At 58.8% G+C, this 27,631-nt stretch overlaps 1 protein-coding gene across 4 annotated transcripts in view; it reads left to right on the top strand.

Moving 5' to 3' along the window:
- The window catches only part of FOXP4 (forkhead box P4), a 49,750-nt gene extending 25,163 nt beyond the window's left edge, over nucleotides 1–24,587 (top strand). Inside the window, exons 3-17 of one of the 4 annotated variants that reach the window (XM_028097812.2) lie at nucleotides 4,264–4,359; nucleotides 10,318–10,440; nucleotides 11,000–11,089; nucleotides 12,613–12,760; nucleotides 12,897–13,107; nucleotides 13,384–13,488; nucleotides 14,240–14,327; nucleotides 15,368–15,451; nucleotides 15,578–15,749; nucleotides 15,848–15,924; nucleotides 16,878–16,979; nucleotides 20,401–20,522; nucleotides 21,427–21,493; nucleotides 21,989–22,158; nucleotides 22,638–24,587. In XM_028097812.2, the coding sequence (XP_027953613.1) occupies nucleotides 4,264–4,359; nucleotides 10,318–10,440; nucleotides 11,000–11,089; nucleotides 12,613–12,760; nucleotides 12,897–13,107; nucleotides 13,384–13,488; nucleotides 14,240–14,327; nucleotides 15,368–15,451; nucleotides 15,578–15,749; nucleotides 15,848–15,924; nucleotides 16,878–16,979; nucleotides 20,401–20,522; nucleotides 21,427–21,493; nucleotides 21,989–22,158; nucleotides 22,638–22,785 (1,803 nt within the window). In that variant the 3' untranslated portion in view covers nucleotides 22,786–24,587. Of the gene's footprint in view, nucleotides 1–4,263; nucleotides 4,360–10,317; nucleotides 10,441–10,999; nucleotides 11,090–12,612; nucleotides 12,761–12,893; nucleotides 13,108–13,383; nucleotides 13,489–14,239; nucleotides 14,328–15,367; nucleotides 15,452–15,541; nucleotides 15,750–15,847; nucleotides 15,925–16,877; nucleotides 16,980–20,400; nucleotides 20,523–21,426; nucleotides 21,494–21,988; nucleotides 22,159–22,637 lie in introns of all 4 variants that reach the window. The other 3 variants (XM_028097810.2, XM_028097811.2, XM_028097809.2) reach the window with 3 other exon arrangements.
- Nucleotides 24,588–27,631: the final 3,044 nt, after the last annotated feature.

Raw genomic sequence — 27,631 nt, 5'->3', positions numbered from 1 at the left:
GAGAGGTACCTTACCCAAGGTCACACAGTATATGGTGGAGCCAGGACTTGGATCCAGATCTCTGACCAGGGTCCATGAACTGAATGGCCTAGTACTGCCTCCTTTGAAGGAAAATTGGACTTTATCCCCCACACCACAGAGCTGGAGATGAGGTTTTGAGTCCAAGGGGTAGAGAGAGGGAATTTAAGAGGCCTGATGACTCCCAGTTTGCCATTCTGCCCCGAGCCCCCACCCCCACCCCCGTTCCCTCCCTCCTCCTAGGGTTTCCTTGATGGCTTCTCCTTGGTGTGGGATACTAAATGCCTTTTCCCACCCCAGGCTGTATTTGGGTGTCTCTGGCCCTCAGGGAAAGGACATTGAGCTCAGCTTTCCAAAGATTCCTGTCTTGGTCTTGTCTGCCTGCCTGCACCAGCCTTACCTGCCCTTCACCCCTAGACAGCTGAAAGCACCCAGGCTCAGGGGAGAACAGAGTCACAGGCCTCGAGGGACCATGCACAAGCTCCTGAAGGCCCGGCAGGGGGTTGGGGGGCTGGGCAGTCAGAGGTGTCCACTCCATTTCCTGCCCATAGGACCTTGGGTCTCAGTTTCCCTGTCTGGAAGATGGAGACCATGACACGGGCCCTGCCTCCCTCAAGGTGGTGAAGTTTCAACAAGATGTAGCCCTATACAAACACCAGCTCTTGAACTCTGTCCACCTGGCCTGCCTCCCCTATTCAGCCTAGACCAAAGTGCATTGCACAAATGAGTCTGCTGTCTGCTGCTGGCCGGGGAGGGGGCTCACAGATGCATTTGACAACATCTGTGTTTTCAAGGGGGCTGTGACCTGGTCAGCATAATCAGAGAAAGTGGGGCTGGCTCGGTCGGGGTGGGGGCCACCATCACCCATGTCTCTCAGCAGTGGGCAGGCTGGTGATGTAATCAGGCCTCAGGGCCAGCAGCTGGTGTAGATGAGGCCTGGTGTGTCAGAGTGGTGGATGGGACTCAGGTGGGGCTCCAGGAAGTCTCTGACCTACCTGATCCCTTGGGTGACCCACCCTGGAGAGGGCATCCTGGGCCAGAGGGACCCCCTCGCTCCCAGAGTGCTGTCCCCAGCCGTGGGTCTGGATGTGTGGACATTGGTGTGGAGTGGGGGATGGAGCAGCACTGGAGTATGCTGGGACAGGGTCATGTCCAGGCCATCCAGGGAGGGGAGCTTGGACTCCAGGTCCAGGGTCTGCCCATCACCCTTACTCCTGGGCACCCACAGCATGATTTTTTGGTGGTACCCAAACCACTCTAAATTGGGTCAGGGCTGAGCTCTAAGCAAATGACACAAAATGACCTTGGTTTGTCCACTGTCACCTCCCTGTCTTCTCTAAGCACAGGGCCTGTGCATGGTGGGCGGCCGTACATGTGAGTAAGTGAACAAATGAAGGAATGAAGGAATGAAGTGCCTGCAGGCCCCTGTGGGCTCCTCCAGCTTCTCCTGCTGGCAGCGTGGGAATGGTTTCAAGGTCCCTGGACTTGCTGGGGCATTTCACTCCTCTGTGCAGTGGGGGTCACTGTGCCAGGAACACACTTCAGCCTCCTGGCCCACTGGTCCACCTGAGGACCTTGCCCCTCAGGACTCAGGCCAGGGGCAGCGAGCGCCGCCACCTTCTCTGGGCTCTGCCGCCTGGTGCTCGCCTGCGCTCCAGCTCTGAGGGGCCTCTGATGGGTCCCGCAGCTCCGCAGCCATGAGTCCTGGGGCAGGCCAGGTTCTGTGTGTGTGTGTCTGTGTGTCTCAGCACCCAGAACAGCCCCTGGCACACAGCAGGCACTCAGTAATGTGAAGGAAGAAGTGAGTGGGGGCTGTCCCAGGAGGGTCCGGCCTTGGCTGGGCTCCTTGTCACTTGGCCTGCTGGGGAGGTAAGGCCCAAAGTGGGAGGAGGCCAGGCGGGTGAGTAAAGGATCCATCACAGATTAAGACTATAAAGCCTGTCATTTTTTCCTGTAAATCTTGTAACTTCGTGCTCCAGGGGACCACAAAGTAAGAGAGTCTGCGGGGAGTGAATCCAGCTCCCCGGGCCCCTCCCCCCAACTTCCCCTGGAAACCCCTCCCCTGGGTCACCTGGGCTGGCCAGCTTCTCCAAGCCTTTCTCTTCCCCCCAGCTCGCCCCCTGACCTCTGGCCCCCTACCTCTTTACCCCACATCTCCACCTTTGGAGGACAAGGAGCATGTGTCTGACTCATTAGACCCGGAGGGGCTCACTCAAGCACCTAGAGGCAGGGGCTCCTTCCTGATGACCATGTGGCCACCTCCCTTCCTTCCCTCACCGCCTCTCCCCCTTGCCACCGCTTCTCGGAGCCTTTTGACTCAGAGAGGTCAGATTTCTACTTTCGGAAGTGAATCTTGGAGAAGATTCCCCAGGCCACTTGTCCAGGGGAAGAAAGAGGGGCTGGGGAAGGCCTAGGATCTGGGGGGCTGGTGAGGGGCATGCTCGTGAGCTCCAGGTCTTCTGGGGGCCCCATGCCCGCAGATACACCAGGGAGTATTTGGAGACCATGCTAAGGGAAGCTAGGTTCAAGGCTGGGGGCAGCTTGGCTATTTGATGGCAGTGAAGAACGGGCTTCGAAGGGCATGTGCATACATGCAGTGGGCACTCGTGAGCGTTTGCCAGGTGGTGAGTGTGTATGAGTGCATCCGTGTTGTACCGCACAAGATTTTGCCTTGTTGGTTTTTGTGGTGAGGTCAGAGAACAGAAGTCCATGTGAGGACAAACACAAGTGTGTGTGTGTGTGTGTGTGTGTGTGTGTGTGTGTGTGTGTGTGTGGACAGAGGTGAGGGAGCCGCAATGAGCACGCTTCATTACATAGGTACACCAGGCAGGAGGCCGTGCTGGCCACCGGCTGGCTGAGCCGATGGAGAGAACCCACATTCCCAAGAAGGGAAGGGAATGGACACTTCTCGAAGCCACCTTGGTGCCAAGCTTGGGTCCTTTCGTCCCCCTGGTGTTTCAGAGATGGGTAGTGTTCCGGGTTTGCAGAAGAAAGTGAAGCACAGGGAGAGCATAACGTGCCCGAGGTCATACTGCTGGTCAGCAGCACAACTGGGATTCAAACCCAGGCATATCTGATGCCAGAGCCCCCTGCCAGAGGCCTGGAGGCAACTGCCTAGGGGTGCCGAAGGAGATCTTTGCGGAACACGGGAGAAGACAGGTTTTGTGCTCCTGGAATGTGGATTCAGGACAGGTCCCCACATCCCCTGCCTCTGAACCCCACAGTGACCCAGAGTGGGGTGATGGAGGGCTTGGCCGTCCTTACAGAGAACTTCCTGGGCCTCCCTCCCTGACCTCCCATTCTCCCACCAGACCTCTCAGTGCTCACCTTCCAGGCTCATGGATGGGCTGGAGCTGCTCCCCCTGCAAACTCCACACACCTCCCACTGCTACGACCCTGCTGACTCCGAGTCCAGTCCAAGCCACTGGGGCCTCTGAGCCCAGACCACCACAGTGAGGTCGGAGTTACTCACCAGAGGTTCAGACACACCCTTGAGGACTTGACCGAACTCCCCCATACCATGAGGCCCTGCACCCAGATTCCCTAGACTCAGAAGGTCACACAATGCTCAGACCCTGACACTCCACCCTCATCCCCCTCAGCTGGGTGCAGTGACTCCAAGTGAATGTTACTCCCTTTGCTTCCAGACCAGCCACCCGGCCGAGGCTTCCTGGGCTCAGATCCTCTCTCTGACACCTCCTGGCTGTGTGATCCTGGGCAGGTTACTTTACCTCCTGGAGACTGTTTCCTCAGCTGTAGAATGAAACTGATAACCTCCACCTCACAGCCTCACAGGAAGGAGCCAATGAGATCTTGTGTGTAAAGGCCCTGACGCATAGTAGATGCTCAGCAAGTAGTACCTAGCATTAGTACCTGGAGTCCATCTGCTGTACTTTCCCCTGGGATCCTTTGTTGCCACTGTCCCTTCCATTTGCTGCCCCCATTAAGTCCCAACAAAACCTCTCAGGTCCCAGAGTGAGGCCCCTGTAAGGCTCTGATCCCCACACCCTGGCAGCTCCTACATTTAGGCTTACTGCCAAGTCCAAGTGGACCCTGTGACCCTCTCACTCACCCCCAAGACCTTCCACCTTAGTCTGGCCTCCTCCCCCTTACTGCCCCCAGACTCTCCCTAAAACCTGGATGCTGCACTGTCCCCTGATGGACCCTGCCTCCTCCGGGCCCTTCAGGCCATTGTTGGAGCAGGTAGGCCCTCCGCTGACAGCTGACCAGGCCCCTTTCTTGCAGGCTCTCCAGGTGGCCAGGCAGTTCCTGCTGCAGCAGGCCTCTGGCCTGAGCTCCCCGGGCAACAATGACAGCAAGCAGTCGGCCTCTGCCGTGCAGGTGAGGAGGAGGGCAGGGGAGGCCGGGTGGGGAGGGTGGTCTTGGCCCCGGAGACGGGCCCTCTGGAGGATGGCTCTGGCCAGTCCCCAGTGCCACAAAGTAGGCAGCTTTCCAGAAGCAAATGCAGTCAGTGCAGGGGTGGGGTGAAGAAACTTCACTTTCTCTTGTCTCCACCTGATCGCCCAGGCCTTCCTGTGCTCAGCCTCTTTGTGTGCGTGGCTCAGAGTGTGTGTCTGCGTTCAGCTCTCGCCCTCTCTGGGTACCTCCCGCTTGCTTCCTTTCCCTCGCTCTGCCCTCTGGGTCCCCGTCCCTTCTCAGGTTTCTGTTTCTGCATCCCCGTGGGTCACTTGGTCTGTCCCTTTCTCCCGGGCTCTTTCTTAGATGCTGAGGTCACCACATGCCTCCTCCCCACCTCTCATTCACCAACTCTGTCTCCCCCAGTTTCCTGTCTCTTGGTGTCTCTCTGTCTCTTTTGTTTTCCTTTGCACAATCTGCCCTTCTTTCCCCCTTTCCCTTCCCCCAGCTTGCTGGCCCATCTGGCTGGCTGGGGGGAGGGGAGATCTGTGGGAGGTGGGGGGGTGGGGAAGCCGGGCCTTCTGTTTACCTTTTGTGTCACAAAGAACTTGGGAGAATTGCGGTCTGAGTCGGGTGGGTCACGATCCGGGCAGCCAGCTCCCCTCCCCCTGGGCCATGCAGCCCTCCTTCCTCGCTTCCCCACCCCTCCCCACAGCAGCAGGGGAGGCTCGGAATTGGGGAGAGGATTAAGCAGAGCTTTGAAAGGAAGTTTATCTAGGGGAGGAAGGGTGAGCCCGATCCTGAGCGAGAAGCTTTGGAGTTTGTGGGGGTGGGGTGCTGAGGGAAGGAGGGAAGTGAAGAGCACAGCAGGGATGAGGTGCTCCGTGCTCCAAGAAGGACCTGGGACTAGGCTCTGTCCTGGGGTGGGGGGGGGGGGGGAGTGGCAGATTCCAGACTCGGAGGAGTATCTGAGTCCTATGTCAAACAAGCTTATGTTTGGAAAATGGTTTGAAGACGTTCAAGGTGACTGACGGATGTGGGGCCTGAGCAGTGGCCCTCTTTTAGAAGTCTTGAACCTATTGAGACAGCCCTCAAGGAGGAGGAGTTGGACCAAAATGGGTAGTGGTCTGGATGGAGAAGTGAGAACCGAATCCAGAAGGTTAATAATTGGAAGAAGAGAAAGTTCTCGCGCTGGACAGATGTAGAAGGTTCGCATGCCCATGTGGTGTCAGGACTGGGCTTCTTGGAATTAGGGATCCCCCCATGCCCCCATCTCCCCTGGGTCTGAAATGGCCCTCAGGCTACTGCTCTGAGTCGTCCTCACCTTGGGCCCGGCCTCACACCCCCTTCTAAGAGCAGGGAGCAGCATTCCTGTTCCCCCAGCAAGAGAGGGCCTGCTGACCCAAGGCAGGAGGGCAGGAGCTTGATGGTAGTTGGAGGGACTTAGGTCAGCCATCAGGAAGGACTTCACAGCTGGCTGTGAGGGGTAGGAAATCTGAAATAATTGAGAAGGGGAGGGAGGCTATGGAATCTTCCTCAGGAGAGTCCCTCACCCAAAATGAGATCAGCCCTGGATGGCTTAGAGTAAGAGGCAGAGGTTTTGGTCAGAGAGACAGAGCAAAGGCTCCTTTTCTCAGGCCTCCTCTCTCCTTGCTTCCCCCTCCGAATCATTGCCTGATTCATCCATTCATCAAATACTTGCTCAGTACTAATGAAACTAACAGCATTCACAGAGTGCTTACCATGGGGCAGACGCTAAGTGCTTTACAAGTGTCATTTGTCTCCCTTTACCCTCACGATCCTCTGGGGTCTAGCAATGCTATTATTAGCCTCATCTTGCAGATGAGGAGATCTTGGCCCAGATAGGTTAGGTCACTTGTCCAGAGTCACACAGCTAATAAGGGACAGAGCCAGGATTTGACCCCAAACAACTAGCTCCAGAATTTAGACTTGAATGCCTACACTGTGCACAGCAGTGAACACCAGTAGTCCCCAGATGCAGAGCCCCGGCTGGATGATGCTCTGGGTTCAGGGAGATGGGGTTCATGGGGCCGTGTCTGAACTTCCCCAGGAGACTCATGCTCCGACTGTTGACCCTCTTCCTCTTCCAACTCTGGATACCTTCCTTGCCTCTCATCCCCGTCTTTGGTTCACAGTCTTTAAGGAGGTGGAGATTCTGTCCCTGAGTGGGGCCCAGGGCTTACAAATTGCTTCTCTGTGAATAAAGTGGTTAATGAAGATAGATAGATGGCTACTCATTTCTGGTGACACTGCTCTGCTCCCCAATGCAAGGCAGGATTGACTGCCTCACCTCCCAACTGTGTTCACCACCCCTCTCCTGGAGCCAGCTTCAGAAGTTTCTAGAACCATGTTAGTCTCCAGCTCCAGCCTGGAGATGGCCTAGTTTGTGCCCAGGCCTGCGCCCCAGGCAGGGAGAGGTCAGTTACAGAAGGCAGCAAAGGTAGCTGGGAGTTTTAGGGGGCAGAAGGGACAATGGCTAGGGCCAGGGCCCTTAGCTCTGCCCAGCATCCATAGCATCTTCTCAGTGCCCCTGAGGCTGACCCTTCCAGGATTTCTGGAAATTCATCTTGGTGCCCCATCACTTCTTTCTTGCTGCAGTCCCAGCCCAGAACTAGTCTGAGGAATTCCTTCTGGTCTTCTAGAAGGGAGTTTAACCTAAACCAAGCTCTAGCCTGGTCTCCCCACTTGAGCCAAGACCCTAGACCCCACTTCAGAGTTTGAGTTTGGGTCCTTGATTCTGGCACCAAATTGCATCCGTTACTCAGCCTCCCCACCCTCAGCCCCCGGACAAGCTTCCTCTCTGTAAGCTGCCACCCAGCCCAGCACACTGTACTCATGGTGGGTGGAGGACCCAGGGGCCTGGGCAGGGTCCCTGAGGGAGGGCCTGGAGGCAGCTGTGGGCATACAGCCCATGGCTCACACTGCTTTTAGTAAGCATTTAGCTGCCTTGGCCACCCTCCAGACAGTGACTCACGGGCCTTGCTGAGCTGACAAGCTGACACTGTCTATCCTGGCACATCCTAGAGGGGTCAGCGGGGACACCAGGGGAGCTCCAGCTCAGTTCTCAGAACCCTAAGGGGCGTGGGGGGATGGCGTCAGCCAGCTCAGGAGCTCAGCATGCAGCAGCCACCTCCCTGACCTTTCTTGACCCCCTGGACCCCGGTGGACAAGTACACACCAGGTAATCCGTCTGCAGCTCTGCAGCCGCCTCTCTGGCCAGCTGTTCGGCCAATTGGCAGGAATGGCGGGGGCCAGGGAGGCCTTCCAAGGTCATCTCTTCCATTCCCCTGTGTCCAAGTAGGAAAGCCCCAAGGAAGGAAATGCCACATCCTTTTTTGCATGCCACTCACCGTGACTCACAGCCCTATGGCTGGAAAGATCCCTGGGTGTCTGGTCTGTCTCCCTGCCTGGGCCGTGTCCATCTCTAGTTCAGTCCTCCCAGGATGAGAAGGACAGGCCCTGGGCACTGGTCCTCAGGGACCCCGGCCGGCCATACGGTGCCTTCTGGGATTGGGGAAGTCATGGAGACAGGAGAGGGAAAGGAGAAAAGAGAAGAGGGATACCTAGAATGTTTTACAAAGAAGTTTTCTCTACATTGGCATAGAATTTAATGGCCTACAAATCACTTTCATTTACCCCTATTCCCACTGTCCCTTTGGGGACAGACCAGGTTATTTAAGTTCTCTAGGTCTCAGTTTTCTCATCTGTAAAACGGTAACAATGATTAGACCCACCCCCATTTGCTGTGAAGATTTAGCCAAGTGCCTAAAGGCATGTAATTAGCATTAGCGGTCTGGATGGAAAAGGTGAGGCGGGGTGATTTCAAAGAGTAGTCCCTGTCAGGGACAAGAACCTAGGTCACCTGACTCAGACATGCAGGACTCTGAGCTCTGTGCCACCACAGTGGGCACCCCCACAGGAGGAGGAGAACAGAAAGGGCGGCTGAGCCGCGCCTCCCAGTCTCGGGGGCGCCCAGCAAGGGACGCAGGCTGGCTTCGCGAGGGGTATGGGTCTGTGCCACTGTCTGCCCCCTCACCCAAGCCCCTCCGAGAGTGAGGACCAGAAGACCCCTACAGCCTGGCTTTCCTGAGTCTCCTCCAGATACAGTTGTAAAAAGGAGCTTCGGCTTTGGATCTCCAGCCTCCTCCACCCCTCCGCTCCCTGGATAATTCAGTTTCCACCCACACTTCCTAACCTTCCTCAAGATCTGCTCCAAGGTAGGGAAGGCAGTGTGGACAGGGAAACCACCAGGAGCCATGGAGTTCACAGACCCGGGCTTGAATCCCAACCCTGCCACTTAAGGCTCCTCATTAGAGGCCCCTGGGAGCCTTCATTCACACAGAGCATTCACTGCTAAAGAGCTAGGGCTTGCCCCTCCCAGGGCTGTTGGCACAGAGCTGGCTGGGATAAAGGAGAAAAGCCCAGGGCTGGGGCTCAGCCACAAGTTATCGGGGTGGGGCGTAAGAAGAATTGGGGGCACTGGGACTTCCCCCTGATGTCCCTGGGTCCGCTACACTTCCCCCGCTGCTCTCCTGCCAGGGGATTCCCTAACTGGTGGCTTGAGGCTGAGTCCTGCCCCTGGCAGGGATCTGGAAGGGCACCAGCTCCTCCTCCCCTGCCCAACAACCCATGAAGCTAGGGGGAGGTGACAGGGGCCACAAGTCCCCTGAGGACATAACCTGTCACATCCTGCCCAGGACAAGTCCCTGCAGGATACTCCTCCCTGACTAGGCTGCCCGAACCCCTCCCTCCCCACCCCTGGGCTGGCAGAGGGGCCTCTGATCTGCTGGGGAAGGTATTTCAGCTCAGCGGAGCAAACAGAGTGCCTGCTGTGTGTGGGAAGGGGGGGCGGGGGGTGCTTCTTGGGTTTGGCAGTGGGAGGGGGAGATGAGACAAGCCAGGCTCCGAGCCCCATCAGGGCACCTGTCCTGCCAAAACAGCGGGACAAGACAGTGTTGCAACTGGGGCCTCCCTGGCTATGAGCACCCAAAGCCCAGGGATTTCGGGGAGGTGGGGCGGAGAAAAGAATGATGTTCTTGCTTTTCCAGGAACCTTTTGCTGGTAGCTAGGTTCTCTGAGCCTCCTCCAGAGGCCTAAGCCAGGGCAGGGGATAGAGAGCTGTTCCACTCTGAGAATCCTGCATGTTCCTGCCAGAAGGCGTCATCTCTCTCGTAGTTCAGTGCCTGGTTTAGGCTTTGAGGAAACCGACACGCCAGAGACAGCAAGTGACTTGCCTGGAGGGCACACAGCAAATTCGGTCCAGAGCTCAGAGTAGCAGCCTACCTCCTGACTCCCTGCCTGGTGTTCTTTTCCAGCCCGCTTTGGCTTGACTAATACACCCAGGCGGGCACTCGCTGGGTCAGCTCTGGCCTCTGTGTGTGCCCTCCAGACAGCCGTGCCACAGTATGTGACGTGTATGGGATCAGAGCCAAAGTCCAGGTCCTCATGCCATGTGGGCCGCAGACTGCCCTCTGGCCAGGCCCGCCTTGGAGATCGGGCTCTTGGAACAGACCGAGCAAGAGCTGGGGATGGCTAGGTGTGGCCCGTCCCCATCACTGGGGGAGAAAACCTGCAAGGCATGGCTATGGGTTCTACTGACTGGTGTCACTGGGGTCTGCTCTTGGTGCCCTGGATAAAGGGCCTCCTACCGTAACAGCCCACCCTCATGGGCACCTGCTGTGTACCCGGCTCTGTTCTCAGTATCAGTTCATTAATCCTCATGAGAGCCCTAAGAAGTGGGCGCTGCTCTACTTCCCTTCAGAGACAAGGACATGGAGAACAGGGCGGTAAATCACTTGTCCAAAGACACACGGCTCATAGGTGGCAGAGCCAGAATTTGAACCCATGCCGTCTCCCTCCAGTCCACGCTGCCATACTGTGGGTGGGAGCGCGGGAGCAGGCTAATGGGGCCCAATCCCACAGGTGCCTGTGTCGGTGGCCATGATGTCGCCGCAGATGCTTACCCCCCAACAGATGCAGCAGATCCTGTCGCCCCCACAGCTGCAGGCCTTGCTCCAGCAGCAACAGGCACTCATGCTGCAGCAGGTGAGTCTGGCCCCAGGGCAGCTGGGAGGTCCTGGCCTCCCATCTCCCACCCTGTTTACTGCCAACATCCCTGCTGGCCAAAGCCAGGGCAGAAACCTGAGAGACTGCTCAGGCTGGATTGATCTGCATTCCTGCAGGGCAGCTGGGGAAAGGTCAGGGGTCAGGCCTCTCCCACAGCAGCACCCCCATGCTCCCCCTCTTGCCGGCCCCACCTCTGTATCCAGAACCCCAGGGAAGGGCAAAGCACTGGAACATCCTGGCACCTCGCCATGATGTATTCAGGAGACCCAAAGAGAGGCAGGGAGGGCTCAGAGCTGTGGGGTGAAGCCCCCTCTCCCTTCTCCACTCCCTCCCCATCCAGGCCCTGCTGGGGACCCTCAGAGCAGACTGAGGAGAGCAGGCATCTCCCCGCGGGGTATCTCTTTCATCACCCCAGTGAGACTTCCCTACTTCTGCCTCCAGGAGCCCCATAACGACAGGGCTGGGGTTGTTCCCGGTCCGCAGTCCCCGGCACATGGTAACCCACTCCCCCCCCCGCCCCCCTCCACCTCCCACCCAGCTGCAGGAATACTATAAGAAGCAGCAAGAGCAGCTCCACTTACAGCTCCTCACCCAACAGCAGCAGGCTGGGAAGCAGCAACCCAAAGAGGTAAGGGCTTGGAGAGACCTGATGTGCCCCCTCAAAGGACCGCTGCCCCAGTCCTCTCCTGGCCAGAGGCTGGGTGTCCTGCAGTGGCCAGGAGAGAATTGCCTTGTGGGAATAGGAGACAGATCAGGAAGTGCTGGGAGGGAATCATGGGGCAGGGGGGGGAATGGGAACGGGGTGGGGGCGCTGCACACAGTTCTCCGTGCCCTCATCCCCACTCCGTCCTTCTCTCCTTGCCTCGTGTTGTCGGATTAATGAGAACGGGCATCTGGTGGCCCTTGCTCATGACCAGCTGCCTTGTCTGGCCCTTTCCTGCCCACTTGTCTCTTAGTGACTTAGCACTTCAGCGCCCCCCCCCGTTTGCTAGTCCCTCAGCAAACCACTTGCACTGCTCCCCCCAACCCTGCCCCAATCTCTGCCACTTCTTGTAATATCCCGCCCTTCCCCTCCAGAGAACTCCCCAGCTTACATCCCGGGCCTCACCTGGGCCACAGTGCCTCCTGAGCTTCCATACCAGGCCCCTGGGCTCCTCCTCCATGTCCCAGACATGTGCCTCCCTCCTGCTGGCCAAACCACAGCCAAGTCCTGAGTTGCCTCTTCCCAGAAGGCTGCCCTGCTGACGCCCAGTCATTTCCCAACGCCCTCAGCCTCCCCCTCAAGGTCTTGTCATTGTTGCATTCCCTGCATTATCTCTAGGCTGGCTTTATTGAATAGCCAGCCCCCCACCCCCCACCCCCAGGGCAGGCAGGCAGCCAGCGACGTCCCTGCCTCCCGAGCACCCAGGACAGGCTTGGCTCCTGGGGCTCAGAAAAGACTTGCTGACGGGCTGACTTGTTAGTGCCTGTGTGAAGAACTGAAGGGGGCGGGGGGGGGGGGGGGGGTTGAGGGAGAGAGCCGAGCTCCAGACCTACAGCGAGCAAGTGAGCAAGAGTGCGCCTGAACAGAAGAGCTGTGACTCTCCCCCAAGCCTGGGTCCCGATGACCAGCTGATGCTGATCTTTTAAGGTCCCGTCAGACTCTTCGATTCCCTGTATCTAAGAAGCAGGAGAAGAGAGGAGCTGGAGGGGGTAGGCCCCCTCCTCAGCGCAGAAGGGGGGCACCCAGGCATGTGGGAAGGGTGCCCGCCAGGCGGGAGTGGCCCCCGGAGTCTGACAGGCTCATCGATCATTGTGATGAGAGCCCCCCCCCCACTCCGGCTTTTCCAGGCGAGCACAGCTGCGGTGCGGGGAGCTGAGGCAGCGGAAGGAGGGGGGCGGGAGCAGGAGGGCGTCGTGCTGAGCGTCTGGGTCCGCTGTGTGTGTTTGCGTGCGCGCACGCGCGTGCGTGCGTGCGTGTGTTTACTGCGAGGAGGCATGCAGCCCTATGGAAGCTGGGCCGGGAGCAGAGAGGCTGCAGCCGCGGACGCCACTACGACAGCTCCGGGGCCTGACAGGCCCTGGGAGGGGGTGGCCGCAGGGTGGGGGCCGGAGGGCGTGCCAGAGGCTGATGGCACCCCTCTCTGCCCGCCCCCTCGGGCCCCCCACCAGGCACTGGGGAACAAGCAGCTGGCCTTCCAGCAGCAGCTCCTGCAAATGCAACAGTTGCAGCAGCAGCACCTGCTCAACCTGCAGAGACAGGGGCTGGTCAGCCTGCAGCCCAGCCAAGCCTCAGGGCCCCTCCAGACCCTCCCGCAAGGTGAGTACCCCCCCACCCCACCAGCCCAGACCCGGCCTGCTACCCCCTCCCCCCTTCCTCGCCGCCCCCCCCCAGCTGGGAGGCCCCTTGGGTTCCTGAGGCCCCGCCAGCCTCCTGCCTCTCTCTCCTGCAGCAGCCGTGTGCCCGACGGACCTGCCCCAGCTGTGGAAGGGCGAGGGTGCCCCCGGGCAGCCCGCCGAGGACAGCGTCAAGCAGGAGGGGCTGGACCTCACCGGCTCAGCCACCACCGCTACCTCGTTTGCCGCCCCCCCCAAAGTCTCACCCCCCCTCTCCCACCACACCCTGCCCAACGGACAGCCCACTGTGCTCACACCTCGGAGAGACAGGTGCGGAGCCCAGGCGGGGAGAGGGCAGTGCAGACCTGCCCAGGGGCACCCTGCGACCCCAAGGGATGGCATCCGTGGTGAGGGATGGCAGGGGGAGGCGGAGCTCGGGGACCTGGAAGTTTACCCCTCTCCCAGGGCACACAGAATTGTTTTCAGCCTCTGGGAAACCCATATTAGGGACAGAAACATCACCAGCAGGGGAACGGGGCCAAAGTAGCCCCAGGGCTGTTGGGGTCTTAAGGATCCCTGACCACTGCCTCCCTCTTGCTTTCCTAGCTCCTCCCACGAGGAGACACCAGGCTCCCACCCCCTCTACGGACATGGAGAGTGTAAGTGGCCAGGCTGTGAGACACTGTGTGAAGACCTGGGCCAGTTTATCAAGTAAGTGTTGCCCCCACTCTCCATTCCCCGCCCCCCAGCAGCCTTTCCACAGGGCCCCTCACCTCCGCAGCCGGCCACCTAGCTTGCCCCTCTTTGGTCCTTCAGCCACCAGCTGTCCTGCTGTCCTCACCCCTGGGGCGCCTACCCTAGCTCCTTCCCTGCCCCCACCAGCTCCCCGATCCCCCCCATCTATTTTTGCAGGGACCTGCAGGCTCCATAAACCCTGTCCCCAGGCTGTTAGAGCCCCTCAGGGTGGGGGTGTGAGGAGCAGGCGAGGACACCGCCACTGCCCTCCCCAGCTTCCCCCAGACTCAGCCCGGGAGACTGATGGCCGAGTGACAGGCTGTAGGCCGGTGGACAGGCAGAGCGGGAGGCGGCCAGCTGCCACAGCCGTGCCAGGCTCTGTCACTGACTGATTAACTCTGCTGTCTCCCAGACCCTTGCAGCATCAGGGTCAAACAAATTGTTTTCACGCTTCGTCAGAGGTTTACTTAATTAGTTCATTTGCAATTAGATCTCTCTGTAGCTGGGATTTTAGCAAAGACATCAAAGGAGGCTGACGAGAAGGCAGCTTCCTTCGTTGCCCCATTGCCCCGGTTTTTTTGTTTTGTTTTGTTTTGTTTTTTCCCCCCACCTCTTTCCCTTTGTATCTCTTGGTCTGTCTGCTTTCCAGGCTGTGGGCGGGATGGGAGGGTGGTGGCTGCAGGCAAAGTAGGGCCAACTCTCTTCTCTGCCCCCTCCTGCCCCGAAGACACCTCAACACAGAGCACGCCCTGGATGACCGGAGCACAGCCCAGTGCCGGGTGCAGATGCAGGTGGTACAGCAGCTGGAGATCCAGGTGCGGCTCTGAGGATGCTCGGGAGGGATGCGGGGAATGCCAGCCCCTGCCCCACCCTCAGCACTGACTTTCCAGGAGGAGTTGAGAGGGTCTTGAGGATGGGTTGAGAGAGTCTTGATCTTATGCTTTCTTGCTCCTAAGTGCCAAGGTCGTGAGGTCATTGCAGTTATATTCTCAGGAGCAAAGCAAGGCTGGGGGTGTATCTGCTGGGAGGCCCAGAAGAGCAGCATCCATATAAAAACCATAAAAATACCAACAGCTAACATACAGAGCACTTACTTGGTGCTGACTTAAATACTTTACCTATAGAATTCCAGGAGTCCTAAACAACAGTATATGGCAGATACTATTCTCATCCCCACTTTACAGATACGGAAAACTGAGGCCCGGAGAGGTGAAGTGACTTGCTTCTGTTCACTCATCCTAGTGGGTGGCAGAGCCAGGATCAGAATCTCGGCTGTCTGGCTCCCGAGTCTACACCCTGTAGCACGTAGTACTCAGGACAGTCCGTCATTTCCCTCTGGCACCTAGCAGAGCGCCCTGCCATGAGAGGGTAGTTGTGAAAGACCTATTGAATTTATGAATGGGGGTGAATGAATCATTCATCCATTCCTGTGTTTCCATTCATTGCACGAGGACCCTCTCACACACAAGTGCCACTGAACTTGGGTGTTGTTCAGCCACAGCCTCTGCCTTCGATGGGGAGAAAAAGCATGTGTTGTTAGCAAGGGGGCCCCTGACCTGTAGCTCAGCAGCTTGCTGAGCTCGAGGCTGGGACGCACGGTCTGGAGGAGAAGTGGGGAGGGCTTCACGGAGCTGGCAACCCCAGGCCCTGGCCTTAAGGGTAGGAGGGGGCAGAGCAGAGCCGAGGCCTTCTAGGAGCAGGGGACAGAGGGAGCCAGATGCTGACGTGTGGAGGAGAGGGGTGGTGGGAAGAGGGATTTTCTTGGGTGTCTGGTGGGGGAGAGGTGGATGTGGAGGAGGAAGGGGACCGGACCCCTCGGGGGCTCAGCCCCTGCCCACATCCCGCCTCTCCACAGCTCGCCAAGGAGAGTGAGAGGCTGCAGGCCATGATGGCCCACCTGCACATGCGGCCCTCCGAGCCCAAGCCCTTCAGCCAGCCAGTGAGTGACTCTCCCCTCCCTGCGCCCTCCCAGGACCCCTGGGACTCCCACCCTTGGCGCTGGTCTCAGCACCCTCCCCGTTGCTCACAGCTGAACCCGGTCCCCGGCTCCTCCTCATTCTCCAAGGTGACCATCTCTGCAGCAGACTCATTCCCAGATGGTCTTGTGCACCCCCCCACCTCGGCCGCTGCCCCTGTCACCCCCCTACGGCCCCCTGGCCTCAGCTCTGCCTCCCTGCACAGCGGGGGCCCCGCCCGCCGGAGGAGCAGTGACAAGTTCTGCTCCCCCATCTCCTCAGGTAAGGACTGCCAGGAGGGTCATCCCCTCCCCCCCAGGCTGGACCCCCCCACCCCCACCCCCGGTCCGGCTACCTCATCCTCTGCCTCTCTCCCCCAGAGCTGGCCCAGAATCATGAGTTCTACAAAAACGCCGACGTCAGGCCCCCCTTCACCTACGCCTCCCTCATCCGCCAGGTGAGCGTGGAAGGTAGACGGGGTGGGAAGGGAACCCAGGCTGCACCCCCACCTCAGTGTCCCAGCCTCCATCAGGGTCCTGGGGCCAGAGGAGAGACTTCCCCTCCCACACCTGTCCTCTCCCACGGGCACAAGGGCTTTCCTTCCCAGCTGGACAGCCTCTGGCCCAGGCTCTGTCTGAGTCCGTGCACTGCTCGTGCAGGTGTCCCTCTGAGGGCACACGCGCTGGTTTTGCTGACCCACCGTGTCATTCATTCTCTCATTCCCATGTACGGACGCTCCTGGGAGACTATTTTCTGATAGACTTACGGTCACTCTCAGTTGGCTGCCACCTGCCTGCCTGCCCCTCCTTTCCTCCCTCCCTCCCTCCCTCCCTCCCTGCCAACCCTCCCTCTCTCTCTCTCTCTCTCACTCTCACACACACACCCCTCTGTTCCTTCCCTCACGGCCTTAATGCTCACGAATATTCATACGAATAGGCATTTGCACAGATGTGCTCTTGCTCTGACCTCCCAGATAGGCACATCCTCACACGTTTCCTTATATGCAAACATACCCAACCTCGTGCTTAGGATGCCCTTTGCCAAAATCAGGATAAATTGCAAACAGTCCCTACCCCGTGGGTATCTCTCTCCAGAGAATACTGCTTCATTTTCCTTCCAGGGCAGGGGCCCTTGACGCCAGTTCCCCTCCAGAAGGAGTTCACGTGCTCCTTGCACAAATGCATAGCCCTTGAGGCTCATGTTTCCTTCGGCCTCTGGCTGGACCATAAGTAGCCTGCCCCACGCAGGGGATCGACAACACCCACCAGTCCTCCTGTCCATAAGCCTCTGTAGTGGGCATCCTCTGTTCTCAGGGCTGAGATTCAGGGGCCAGGCAGAAAGGATAGAGCACAGGCCTGTGACCCTTCAAGGCCCAGACTGAGGGTCCCTCTGCTTCTTTCTGGCCCACAGGCCATTCTGGAAACCCCTGACAGGCAGCTGACCCTGAATGAGATCTACAACTGGTTCACCAGGATGTTCGCCTATTTCCGGAGAAACACTGCCACCTGGAAGGTGAGGCATGCTCCTTCCTCCTTGCCAAGGGCCCCAGTCACCCTCAGACATCTCCACATCTCCTTGAGACCAAGGCTGTGTCACATTTAGTCCCCTCAGAGGGGCAGTTCTGCAGAAATGGCCCCAGTAGGGTCTGAGCCGCACCATGGGCCCCTCCACTCTCATCATGGGCTATGGAACGTTCTCTAACTGCCCCTTAATAGCCCCATCTTTCCAGCCTTGTGCTGCCTTCTTTCTGGCAAAAAGCCCTCCCCTTCCCTGGAGTGCTCCCCCATAGGCCCCACGAAGTAGGGCCTCCAGAAGTTCGTAATGCCTGAGGCTGTTAGGCCTGGGTTACACTCTCAAGAGACCCTAAGGGTCTGGGTACCTTGGCTAAAGGTGCATGCTCTGTAGCCGGGGGGCGGGGTGGGCAGTGTGTAGGCGCGGACCCATGGACTGTGCAGTGGGACAGAACCACAGGCACCCCCACCCTCTCCCCAGCTCTACCATGGCAGCAGGAAGATAATTGTCTCCGTCCAGTTAGTCGTTTCAACACCTTCAGCCATAGAGTTTTCTCAGGGGACCAGAGGCAAGGAAGGGAGGAACCCTAAAAAAATGGGACACAGAGATGTGGACTGGGGCACTCAGCCATTTGTTTTCCCACAGCCAAGATGGGAGGGGGGTGTGTGTCTGTGTGTCTGTGTGTCTGTCTGTCTGTCTGATGGGTGAGAATCTTAGTGTCTGTGCAGCAGAGTGGAAAGGGATATCTAAATTGGGAGGGGGTGGAGGGAAGGAGAAGGGAGTGTTGGCGCCCTGCGGGGAAGGTTAGACACCGGGGAAGGAGTCCTTAGCTCAGAACCTTAATTGGATCCCTGGCTCTTGAGTCCCCCTGCTGGCCAGCTCATAAACTGCAGCAAAACAAGCTACCTCCCCCACTTCCCGGCCAGCTTTCAACAAGTGTCACTGAGGCCCTCTCCCCACCAGTGCCGGGCTGGGTGGGGTCTACACAGGGCCCAGTCTCCTCTGCACCGAAACGTGCTAACCGCAGCAGGACAGACTGCTCCACGACCTTTCCTATCCCCGCGCTGGGGAGAGAGGCTGCGAGGCTGGGGCAGCTACTCTGATTGGCTGTGAGTGATGTCATTTCCTGTCAGCAGGGTCCTGCCCTCTCCCTGAGCCAGCAGGGCCTTGCTGGGGCACTGGGTCCAGTCTCCAACCTTCCGGGCCAGTTTGGATACCAGGTTTTAGAAAGCGATAGAGTCCTCTGCAAACATAAGGGATCATTAAAGCTGTGACCTAATGTTTATGTTCATAACGCAGGTTAATCCTCTACCTGTAGGGGTGAGACTAGAGAACCTTGTTTCCAAGACAGCTTCCTCCTCCTCGGGGGCAGAGTGTCCCTCACCCACCTACCCTCCTTTCCTGTTCCCTCCTTTCTCGAGATCAGGAGGAGCTGGTTTGGGTGGGTGACTTAAACCCCTCGAGGACCATCCTGAAGCCCCTCCCGCTTAGCCGAGCCTCTTTGGCCTTCCATGCCACTCTCTGTGGTCACCCGGCCAGGGTCATCCCAGTGGTGTGTCTCTCACCCACCCACCGGGTCTTCACCTCCACGTCCCCTCACCTCGTGTGGGTCCCGGTGCGACACTAGCTGAATGAGCAGGTGACCTTCCTAGTGAGCAGCGCTCTCCCGTTTCTGCCACTTCCTCCCTGTGGCACAGCAGAATCTGTCTCAGCTTGAGGTCCACTTCGACCTTCAGGATTTTTGCAGCCAAGCTTCCTTCATGTTTCTTGGGAAACGTGCCCTGTCTACACTCAACCGTTCGCCTTCCACCATCCACTCATTTATCTGCCCCTTGAGGTCCCTCTTTTCCTCAACTCCTCCTCCTCCTTCCACCCTCCCTCTTCCACCCTCTCTGGCCCCCAGCCTGAGATGCCGTCTACTTCGGACCAGGGCAGAAGGGCTCGGGAGCCAGCGTGGGCCAGGCCAGCTGCCGTGCATCCGGGGACAGAGCTGCCATCTGCCAAGCCGATGGTCCTCACCAGCCCTCCCTCCGTGTCCGTCCCCTCCCGGGGCCCATGTTGTGGGCCCGTCCTTTTGTTTACGCAGCCCCTGCCAGACCCCTTAAATTGCCGTTAATGTTTCAGCGTAACGAATTAGTCTCTCATCACGAATCAGGCTTCGAAATGAGGGAAAAAAGCCCCGGTGAGGCCATCCTCGGAAATTGGGGTCATTCTCATTTGCAAAGCGGAGGATCGGAGCCCCGTAATGCGGGCAAATTTATTCCGAGGCAGGAGCCCCGGCGTGATTAGGCCCTTTGTAATTATCGCTCCAAGAGATTCCACTCCAGCCGCCCGCCTCCCTCGTGGATTAGCAAGCGAGTCGGAAAAATACACAGGATTTAATTAGAGGCAAATTAAAATTGGTAATGAAATCGGGCCAGTTGCAAGTGGCAAGAGTTGGAAGGGAGAGAGGAGGAGGGGCTCTCCAGGGGCACGGGCTGCTGGCCCCGCCGGCTTTCTTCCCCGTTTAGAAATGTAAAGAGGAGGCAAGGATGGGGGCGAGGCGGGGGAGGCTGAGAGAGGACAGGTAACAGGGACAGGGACGGCTGATGGGGAGGGGCCTGAAGCTGAGAGAGGGGAGTACAGAGACACGACTGAGGGACGTGGAGGGAGTGGGTGGGCCCGGGCCCTCATCTAGGCCCCCTGGGGGGAATGGAGCCCAGCCCCCCCGCCTCCTTACCCAAGTGTCCTACAATTCAGGTGGCCTCAATTCCTGAAGTCACCCTGCCAGGAGGAGGTGGGAGCGACAAGGTGACTTTCCCTCTTTTCTCTCCTCTTCCTGCCTCACCGCTACTAAACCCGTGCTCTTCTTTCTCCCAGTTTTTTTCAACAAGTGTATATGAGAGGACTGCTGTGTACCTCATGTCCTTAAGCTGTCTCTTCTCGAAGCCATGGCTCCCACATTCCTAGAGGCTGAAGAAGGTTGCAGCGAGGGTTCCTGACTTATTTCCAAAACTTGTAAAGCCGAATGCACCTGAGATAACAGGTCCCGGGCTCGCTGATGGGCCAGGGCCCAAGTGGGCTCATGGCAACCAGGGGCCCCAAGTGACAGCTACGTGTGTCTGATCGTTGCTGCCGGGGAAACAAATTCCTACCTGGATAGTGTTCAGTTGGTAGACAGTTTTCCAAAACACGGCAGGGAGAAGGGGAGCAGATCATAAAACGGGTTGTCAGCAACGAAGACCCTGGCGGTCCCTGGGTGCAGGGCAGGAGAGAGGCAGGGGGACTCCTCCCTGTAGCAGCCTGCGTGGCCTTGGGCCTGGGGAGGTGGGACGTGGTGGCAGTGACTGTGGGGCAGGGACTTTGCTGTGTGAGCTTGCCAGAGCAGGGAAGGGGCTGAGCAGGCTGCCTCTGAGCATGCGCCCTGTCACTACACCCCCAGAACGCTGTGCGGCACAACCTTAGCCTGCACAAGTGCTTTGTGCGCGTGGAGAACGTCAAGGGCGCCGTGTGGACTGTGGACGAACGCGAGTATCAGAAGCGGAGGCCACCAAAGATGACGGGGTATGTGGGCCTCGCCCTGAGCAGAGGCACTCACCTGCGGTGTGGACTGGGTCACCCCGGATTTCTCTCCAGGACACCCCTGTGTACCCAGTCCTTCCCACTTTGGGGGTGAGGTGGGGAGAAGAGGGATGGAGGAACCCAGGGGAGCCCAGAATTTGGAAGTGATAGGTGATCAGACAGAGGACATTTATGTCTTCTTCTGTCCCTGTTTCTGACTGAGGGAAGGAGCCTGAGGGCCTGGGACCAGAGAGAGACGGAGACCCAAAGTAGCCGTGGTCGGAGCTGGGACATGGGCAGATGCCAGCTAGAAGACCTGGGTTCCAGTGCACCTCTGCTGCTCCCTGGCTGTGTGACCTTGGGCCAGTTCCTTAACCTCTCGTAGATGCTCTGTAAATAGAAGATGGGGGATTAATCTTTATGGAAGAGGGACAGCCTTGAGCCATTGCTTTACCCGCCCCAACTCCTGAACACCTTCCCATGCAGAAAAGCCTTTGGCGTGGAGCCCACGGGGACCAGCTGAGCGCATGGCTGTTAGATGTCCCAGAATTCAGGATGGCAAGATAGTGTGGGTATTACAGATGCGGGACTATCAGGGCTCTAGCTTGGACCTGCCGAACCCTGGAAACAGCAGAGAAAACCCGCTGGGGTGGCATGATGTGAAGACAGGTGTGGGGAGGGATCCCTGTTTCCCCTGCTCCAGAACCCCGAAGAGCCTCAGCGCGGGAGCTGTGAAGGGGCTGTGCCCTGTCAGCGTAAGACTCAGCAGACAGTGCTCACCCTGCCTTGGCCTCCTAGGATTGGGAATGGAACGGTCCCTGGCACAGAGCAGGGCCTAGTAAGGGTCGGGGCGCAAAGGAGGAGTAACTGAATGAAGGAACCAAACAGTGCCTTCTCTGTCTTCCAGGAGCCCCACCCTGGTGAAGAACATGATCTCGGGCCTCAGTTATGGAGCACTTAATGCCAGCTACCAGGTGCGTGCACCGTGACCAGAGCCCTCTTCGTCTTGGTCCCTTGCTTCCCTGTCCCCACACACTGACCTTCCCCCACTCTCCCCTGCCAAGGGCCCATCTGTCAGAGGAGGGGCAGGAGGGTGAAGACCACTCCGGGTGGCCCAAACCCCAGCCCTCTGCCCCAGCCCAGCTCTGGGCTCAGCCCCCACCTCTGGCTTTCAAGGCTGGGTTCAGGCGGGGCAGAGAGCAAGGAGAGAGGCTAGCATAACCAATGGGGTCCCATTCCCTGGCTTGGCAGTCTCGGGGTCCTCTGCCTCCTGGGAAGGGATAGGTCAGGTCCAGGCTCCCAGGAAGGCTGGGAGGCGGCAGCAGGTCAGGGTCATGATCTGGCCTTGGAGGGCTGTGCTGTGTTGGCAAGGCCGTCTGCACAGAGACCCCCTGCCCCCGAAGCTGGCTGTGGGCAGGGCAGGGACACCCTGGACGTCGGCTCATCTGGGCCAACCCTGCGCCCTCCAGGCTGCGCTGGCCGAGAGCAGCTTCCCCCTCCTCAGCAGCCCTGGCGTGCTGAACCCGGGCTCCGCAGGCAGCCTCCTGCCCCTCAGCCACGACGAAGTGGGTGCCCCCGTGGAGCCGCTCCCCAGCAATGGCAGCAGCAGCCCCCCTCGCCTCTCCCCGCCCCAGTACAGGTGAGCAGGCAGCATGGAGCCCCCCAGTGCCCCCCAGATGCCCCTGCAGGTGGGATCCCCCTCTTACCACCACCCCCCCATACACACACACCTGTCTTCCCAGGACAAGTGACCTCTCTCTTTCTCTCTCCCTTCTTGTGGCACCTCTCCCTCCCCTCTCCCTTCTTATTCTCTTCCCTCTTCCCCCTTTTTATTCCCCTTTCCCAAAACTTTCCTTCCTCTTCCTCTTCTCCTTCCTCCTCTCCCACTGTTGTCTCCTCCCCTACCGGGAGTCAACCTCTGTCCTTCCCAACCCACCCCTTCGTCAGAGGAGAGCTCCTGGGGAGAGCAGACCTAAGACGTCAGGCCCCAGGGGCTCAGGGATGATGCGGTCCTGGGGAGGTGAGCTGGGAATAGCCCCCACTGCGCCCCCAAATTCTGGATGTTTTGGGGGGCCGGGGAAGGCCCCTGGGGTGCCCACACGATCGCTCCTGTCACAGCCACCAGGTGCAGGTGAAAGAGGAGCCGGCCGAGGCGGAGGAAGACAGGCGGCCGGGCCCTCCTCTGGGCCCCCCCAACCCCAGCACCGCGGGGCCTCCAGAAGACAGGGACCTGGAGGAGGAGCTGCCGGGAGAGGAACTGTCCTAAGGGCCTCTAGGGACAGGCAGGGCAGGGGTGAGACCCCTCCCTCCGGAACCCAGGCCCCACCTACCCCCACTCCTCAGCCCCGCCCAAACCTCAAGGCACTTCCAGGACTCAGATGGGGGGGCTGGGCCAGCAACTCCCAATGTGACCTGACTGACAGACGCTCAGGGGCAGGGACGGCCCCGCCCCCGAGGGGACACAGAAGCCCTGGTCTGGGACCGGCAGAGGACACGGAGGGCCCAGACCCTTCCTCAGACCCTCCCCTACATCTGAATACCACCTCCCCCCCCAACCACCAGCAGCAGCAGGGCCCTCCTCCCCCACCAGCTCTCCCCTACAGGGCCCCTCAGCGCCATGGAGACCCGCAGGCGGGGCTAAGCCACTCCTCTCAAACCCAGGGCCCCTCGCACCTGGCTCTGGCAGTGTGTTCTGGCCAGAGGCCCCCCGCTTTCCTAATTTGTGCTCCCTTCCACCTTCTTTTCTGTACTGTGAAGAAATCTCCCGGCTGCCCGAACTCCCGCCCCTGCCCCGGCCTAGGGCGGCAGAGCTGAAGTTTAAGACCATCCCCAGAAGAAACCGGCCCCCTCAGCTGCGCCCACTTAAAGGCCACAGCTGGGGCAGGACAAGTTGTGTGCCCTGTTGGGGGGTTGGTGGGAGCCAGGTTGCCTGGCTCCAGCCCCTGACCTCAACCTGAGACAGAACCCAGGCTGAACCGGGCCTCTCTGCCCGCTTCACTGGTTGCTCCTCAGCTGCCCCCCACAACCGGGAGCAGAGCAAGAGGCCCAGCGCCGGCCTCCTCACAGAGGTCAGTGCCAGGTGGACTAATGGGGGGGGCGCTGGAGGGAGCCACGCTGTCCTTGAAGCTGGAGCTGGGGTCAGAGGCACGGCCAGGGCCACCAGGAAGCATCCTGCCTCTGTCACAGGAAAGGCCAGGCTGAAACCAGGTTTGAGGGGCAGGTGGTTGCTGTGACCCCGACAGGTCACCCCCAGCCTACAGGTCCCCCATTGTAGTCCTCCCTCAGCACCCCTCCCTGACCCCTCTCCACCGCCCCCCCCAGTTAAACCGATGACCAAAGACCTTTCTTATGCCGGAAGCAAAAACCAAAACTTTTTGTTGGCTTTTTCCTTTGTCGCCTCCTGCACCCCCTGCTCCTCCTTGCTTCCCGACCCTGGCCCCAGGCTGGAAGCCCTCCCTCCACTTAAGTTATTGTTTTAAACCAAAGTTTACAGTGTCTGTTGGTGGCCCAGACCCTCTCTCCACCCTTCCTCCACCCCACCCCGAGGACCCTGGGACTCAGTAGAGGCTGGGGGCCCTGCTCACCCCCACTCTGCTCTCGGCCAGCCTGGAGGAAGGAAAGAGGGCAGAGGGAAGGAGGCGCACTGCCCTCAGCACCCCAAGGGGTTCTCCTCTCCTTGGGCAGTGGGCCTCAAGCCCTAGTCCCAACCCTGGGCTGCTTCCTGGGGGCTCTCCAGACCCCTCGCTAGGACCAAGTCCCCTATCACGCTGGGAGTGTGGATTCCAGCAAAGGAGCTGGAAAAAAAAAAAAAAGTGAGACTCCACAGACCCCCTATGGGGGACCCCAACTTAGGCCAAGGACTGGGTGTGTTGGATGCTCATGATACCCCAGGCCAGGCCCCTTTGCTGAGAAGACTCCTTGGACTATTTCCCAAGAACCACCCCCCCACATACACCCCTTCCCAAGCCACCCCTCCTTAGAGGCAGGGGGCCTTCCACCCCCTCCCCTATGTACTCCCCACCTGTGTTCTGTTTGACCAGCACAGAAATATTAAACGTCCTCTATTCACCGGGCCCTGCGTGTGTCACCAAGGTGAGGGGGGAAGGACACGGAAGTGGCAAGATTGCTCTGGGGGCCGAAGGCAGCAGGCCCCTGCAGACAGTGGGGGCTCCGTGAGGGCGCTTTCTGGGAGCGCATGAGTGGGCCAGGAGCACCCCCCCTCCTGCCCACCTCTTCCACTGTCACCCACGTTCTCTCGTATTTTCTCTCAAACCAGGTCTCTGGGTCATTCTGCTTTCTCCCCAAAGTTACAATTCCTTCTTGCCGGGCCCCGCCCCTTCCTGCAAGGCTGTGTTCAGCAGGGAGGTTTCCTTCAGGGCTGGAGAGGGTTCTTTCTGCGGGGCCACCACCCCCGAAGACGTCTGTCTGCCTGCAGGCCCAGGTGCCTTTCTGGGCCCATCACGCTGTCTTCGCGGGGGGCTACCTGGAGAGGGGCGTGTGTATGCGCATGCGTGTGGGGATGGGGCTGTCAGTGGGTGCGCGCCTGCCGCCCAGTGTGGGGTCGGTGTCGGGCTCAGGGTCAGAAAAAAGGTTACTCTAAATGCGCGGGGTAGGGGCACCCTGGACAGTTAGGCGAGAGAAAGGAGGAAACCTAAGCTGTTAAACCAAAGGTGTGTCCTGACACCTCCCTCAGCCTTGCGTCCCCAGGCAATTCCTGGCCCCGCCCCAACGGGGGAGCCCCGCCTGCCTCAGTGTCCAGAGCCTATCAGCCACCAGCTTCATCTACCAGTTCCCTTCTTCCAGCACCTCGAGCACCTTCCAAACACTTCCTCCTCATGGGCACGGCCCCCAGACCTCTGGGGCAGGGGCCCCCGGAAAGAATGTGTGTCCTTGGGGGAAAGCAGGGAGGTAGAGGGTGGGTGTGGAGAAAGCAACCCAGTTGGAATCAGTCACCCTTCCCCCAAATCACCAAACTGCTGGAACTTTCCAAAAACCAAACTTGGGGAGGGGGGAAAGGGGGCAGGATCTGAAAATGGGAGTTTTCGCTGACTTCTCTCAGAGCTGTCTTGTCGTTTCCTACTGCTTCCCATCATGATCTGTTATCTTCTGTGTCTCTCCCATTTCTCTGCCTCACCCCTGTCCACGCCACCTCCTCCACCCACCCCGCCCTAATCCTCCAGACACTTGCAGGGGCCTGGGGTGAATTCCTGGTTTCTCAGGGCATCTCAGAGGGCCCAGCCAGGTCAGGCCTGGGGAGCTCGGCCTGGAGTTTGAGTACCCCGCAAGCCTCCACCCACAGGCTGGCCCTCCCTGCCCGGTGTGGAGGCTGCTGGCCCTTACAGAGCTAGTTGCACATCATCTGTGTGGACAGCAGCATCCCCTGCGATGTAATAAAACAATTACCAATGATTTCACTGCCGCTGCTTCCCCTGGGGGACACACCTGCCCCATCCAAAGCCCCAAATCCAGAGGTGTTGCTGCCCAGCTCCCAGCTCCCTTACTGTGCACTGGGAGAAGATCTCTGGTCTACAGACTAGCCCCACAGACGTCCCTCCTGCACCAGAGACAACACCCAGCCTCACTCTCATGACAGTCCTTCCAGCAGTCTAACTTCAGTTTTTCCTGCTTCAACTAGAGTTTTGGTTTTGGTCTTTGTTTTTAATTCCTTCCCCAGAGGTAGAGCAAATGTCTGGTCAGTGCACTTGGACATGGAGTGAGGATCTGTCTCGGGCTTTGACTGAGGAGGAGAGGAGTCTTGTAATATAAGCAACAGGAAACTGTTGTGGGCCACCACCTTCCAAGTGCACCGGGCTTACAATTCCATAACTCATTTTTCTTACTGATCTCACAGGTTCCTTGGGGGACCCCGTCCCATGACCTTCCTCTAAATAAGAACCAACTCCCTAAGCCCCCCCGTCATGTTTTGCTGTCCAGAAGTGCTGCCTACTGTCTCGTCTCTCCTTACTGCTGTGCCTGGGGATGGGGGCAGGTGGCTAGTGCGGGCTGCCGCTTTTCCTGGTCTTAGCCTTTCTGCCTTGATGGGGAGAGGGAGACTCTCCGCTGAACCTGTTCTCAGGCTGGCAAAAAAGGAGGGCTCCTCCAAGTCGGATATTTTGGGGGTGAGAGGATAGCACTCTGGGCTCTGCACCGGACAGAAGTCCCCCTTCTCACATTTGGAAAGTTCTCGCCCTCTACCATTAACTGGTTTTCCCTGCCCAAGGTCTTTTGCCAACGGCCAGCAGAGGGCGCTTTAGACAAAGCGAACCTTGGGCTCCTCCTTTGAGCGCAAGTGCCGGCCAGAGGAGAGGAGGAGGGGCTCAACCTCCTGTGAGAGCTACAGCCCTTCAGCCCACGGCCCAGGGCACAAAAGGGTTCCCTCTGCTGCCTGGGGGTTTCCCGGACCTCTCCAACACCGTGACCTAGGAAGCCTCCTGAACAGGAATGGTCTCGGGAAGGCAGGGGAAGGAAGTGGTCTCCGAAGACGAGTACAGCAGGCAGACAGGCTCAATAAACATGTTCGATGGTAACCATTGCTAACATTTAATGAGCTCTTCTTGTGCGGACACAGTTCTAGGCACTTTATCTTTCATGTCATCCTCACAACTCTGAGTCAGATGCCATCATTATCCCCACTTTACAGATGAGGAAGATGAGGCACAGGAACTGAAGAGGTTAACAGATAAAGCGTTAAGAATGAGGAACCTGTGGCTTACGGTGGGGAAACGGAAGAGGGAGGCTCCAGTGGCTTAGTCTTAGCGTTGTAGTGACACTATTTACCTTGGCTTTTCCCCCCACCCCTTCTTGAAGACTTCCAATGGGGAAACTGAGGTAAAAGTGCTTCAGAGCCAGGGTCAAGGCCCTGGCTTCGGAGCTCCCCAGCGGCCATCCTCCTCTCGGCAGGATGAGGTAAGTCGGGGTTTGGAATCATCACTGTGGGACAGAGGGACCTGGAGAGAGAAGGCTGGAACACCCTATAAAAACAAGCAAGCGGGGGCCTTCTGACGGAGCAGAGCGTCAGAGCGGCGGAGACAGAGAGGCCCTTGTCTGAGGTGGGGAATTCACAGGGACCACACACCAGCACACACCTGAGCCTGTGCTCAGACGCACACGGG

This window comes from Eumetopias jubatus, unplaced genomic scaffold (assembly GCF_037043125.1).
Source record: "Eumetopias jubatus isolate StellerSeaLion01/CBP00866 unplaced genomic scaffold, mEumJub1_p1.0 scaffold_6, whole genome shotgun sequence".
Lineage (NCBI taxonomy): Eukaryota > Metazoa > Chordata > Mammalia > Carnivora > Otariidae > Eumetopias > Eumetopias jubatus.
Note: the sequence above shows the minus strand (reverse complement) of the source record. Positions and strands in the feature narration are given on the sequence as shown.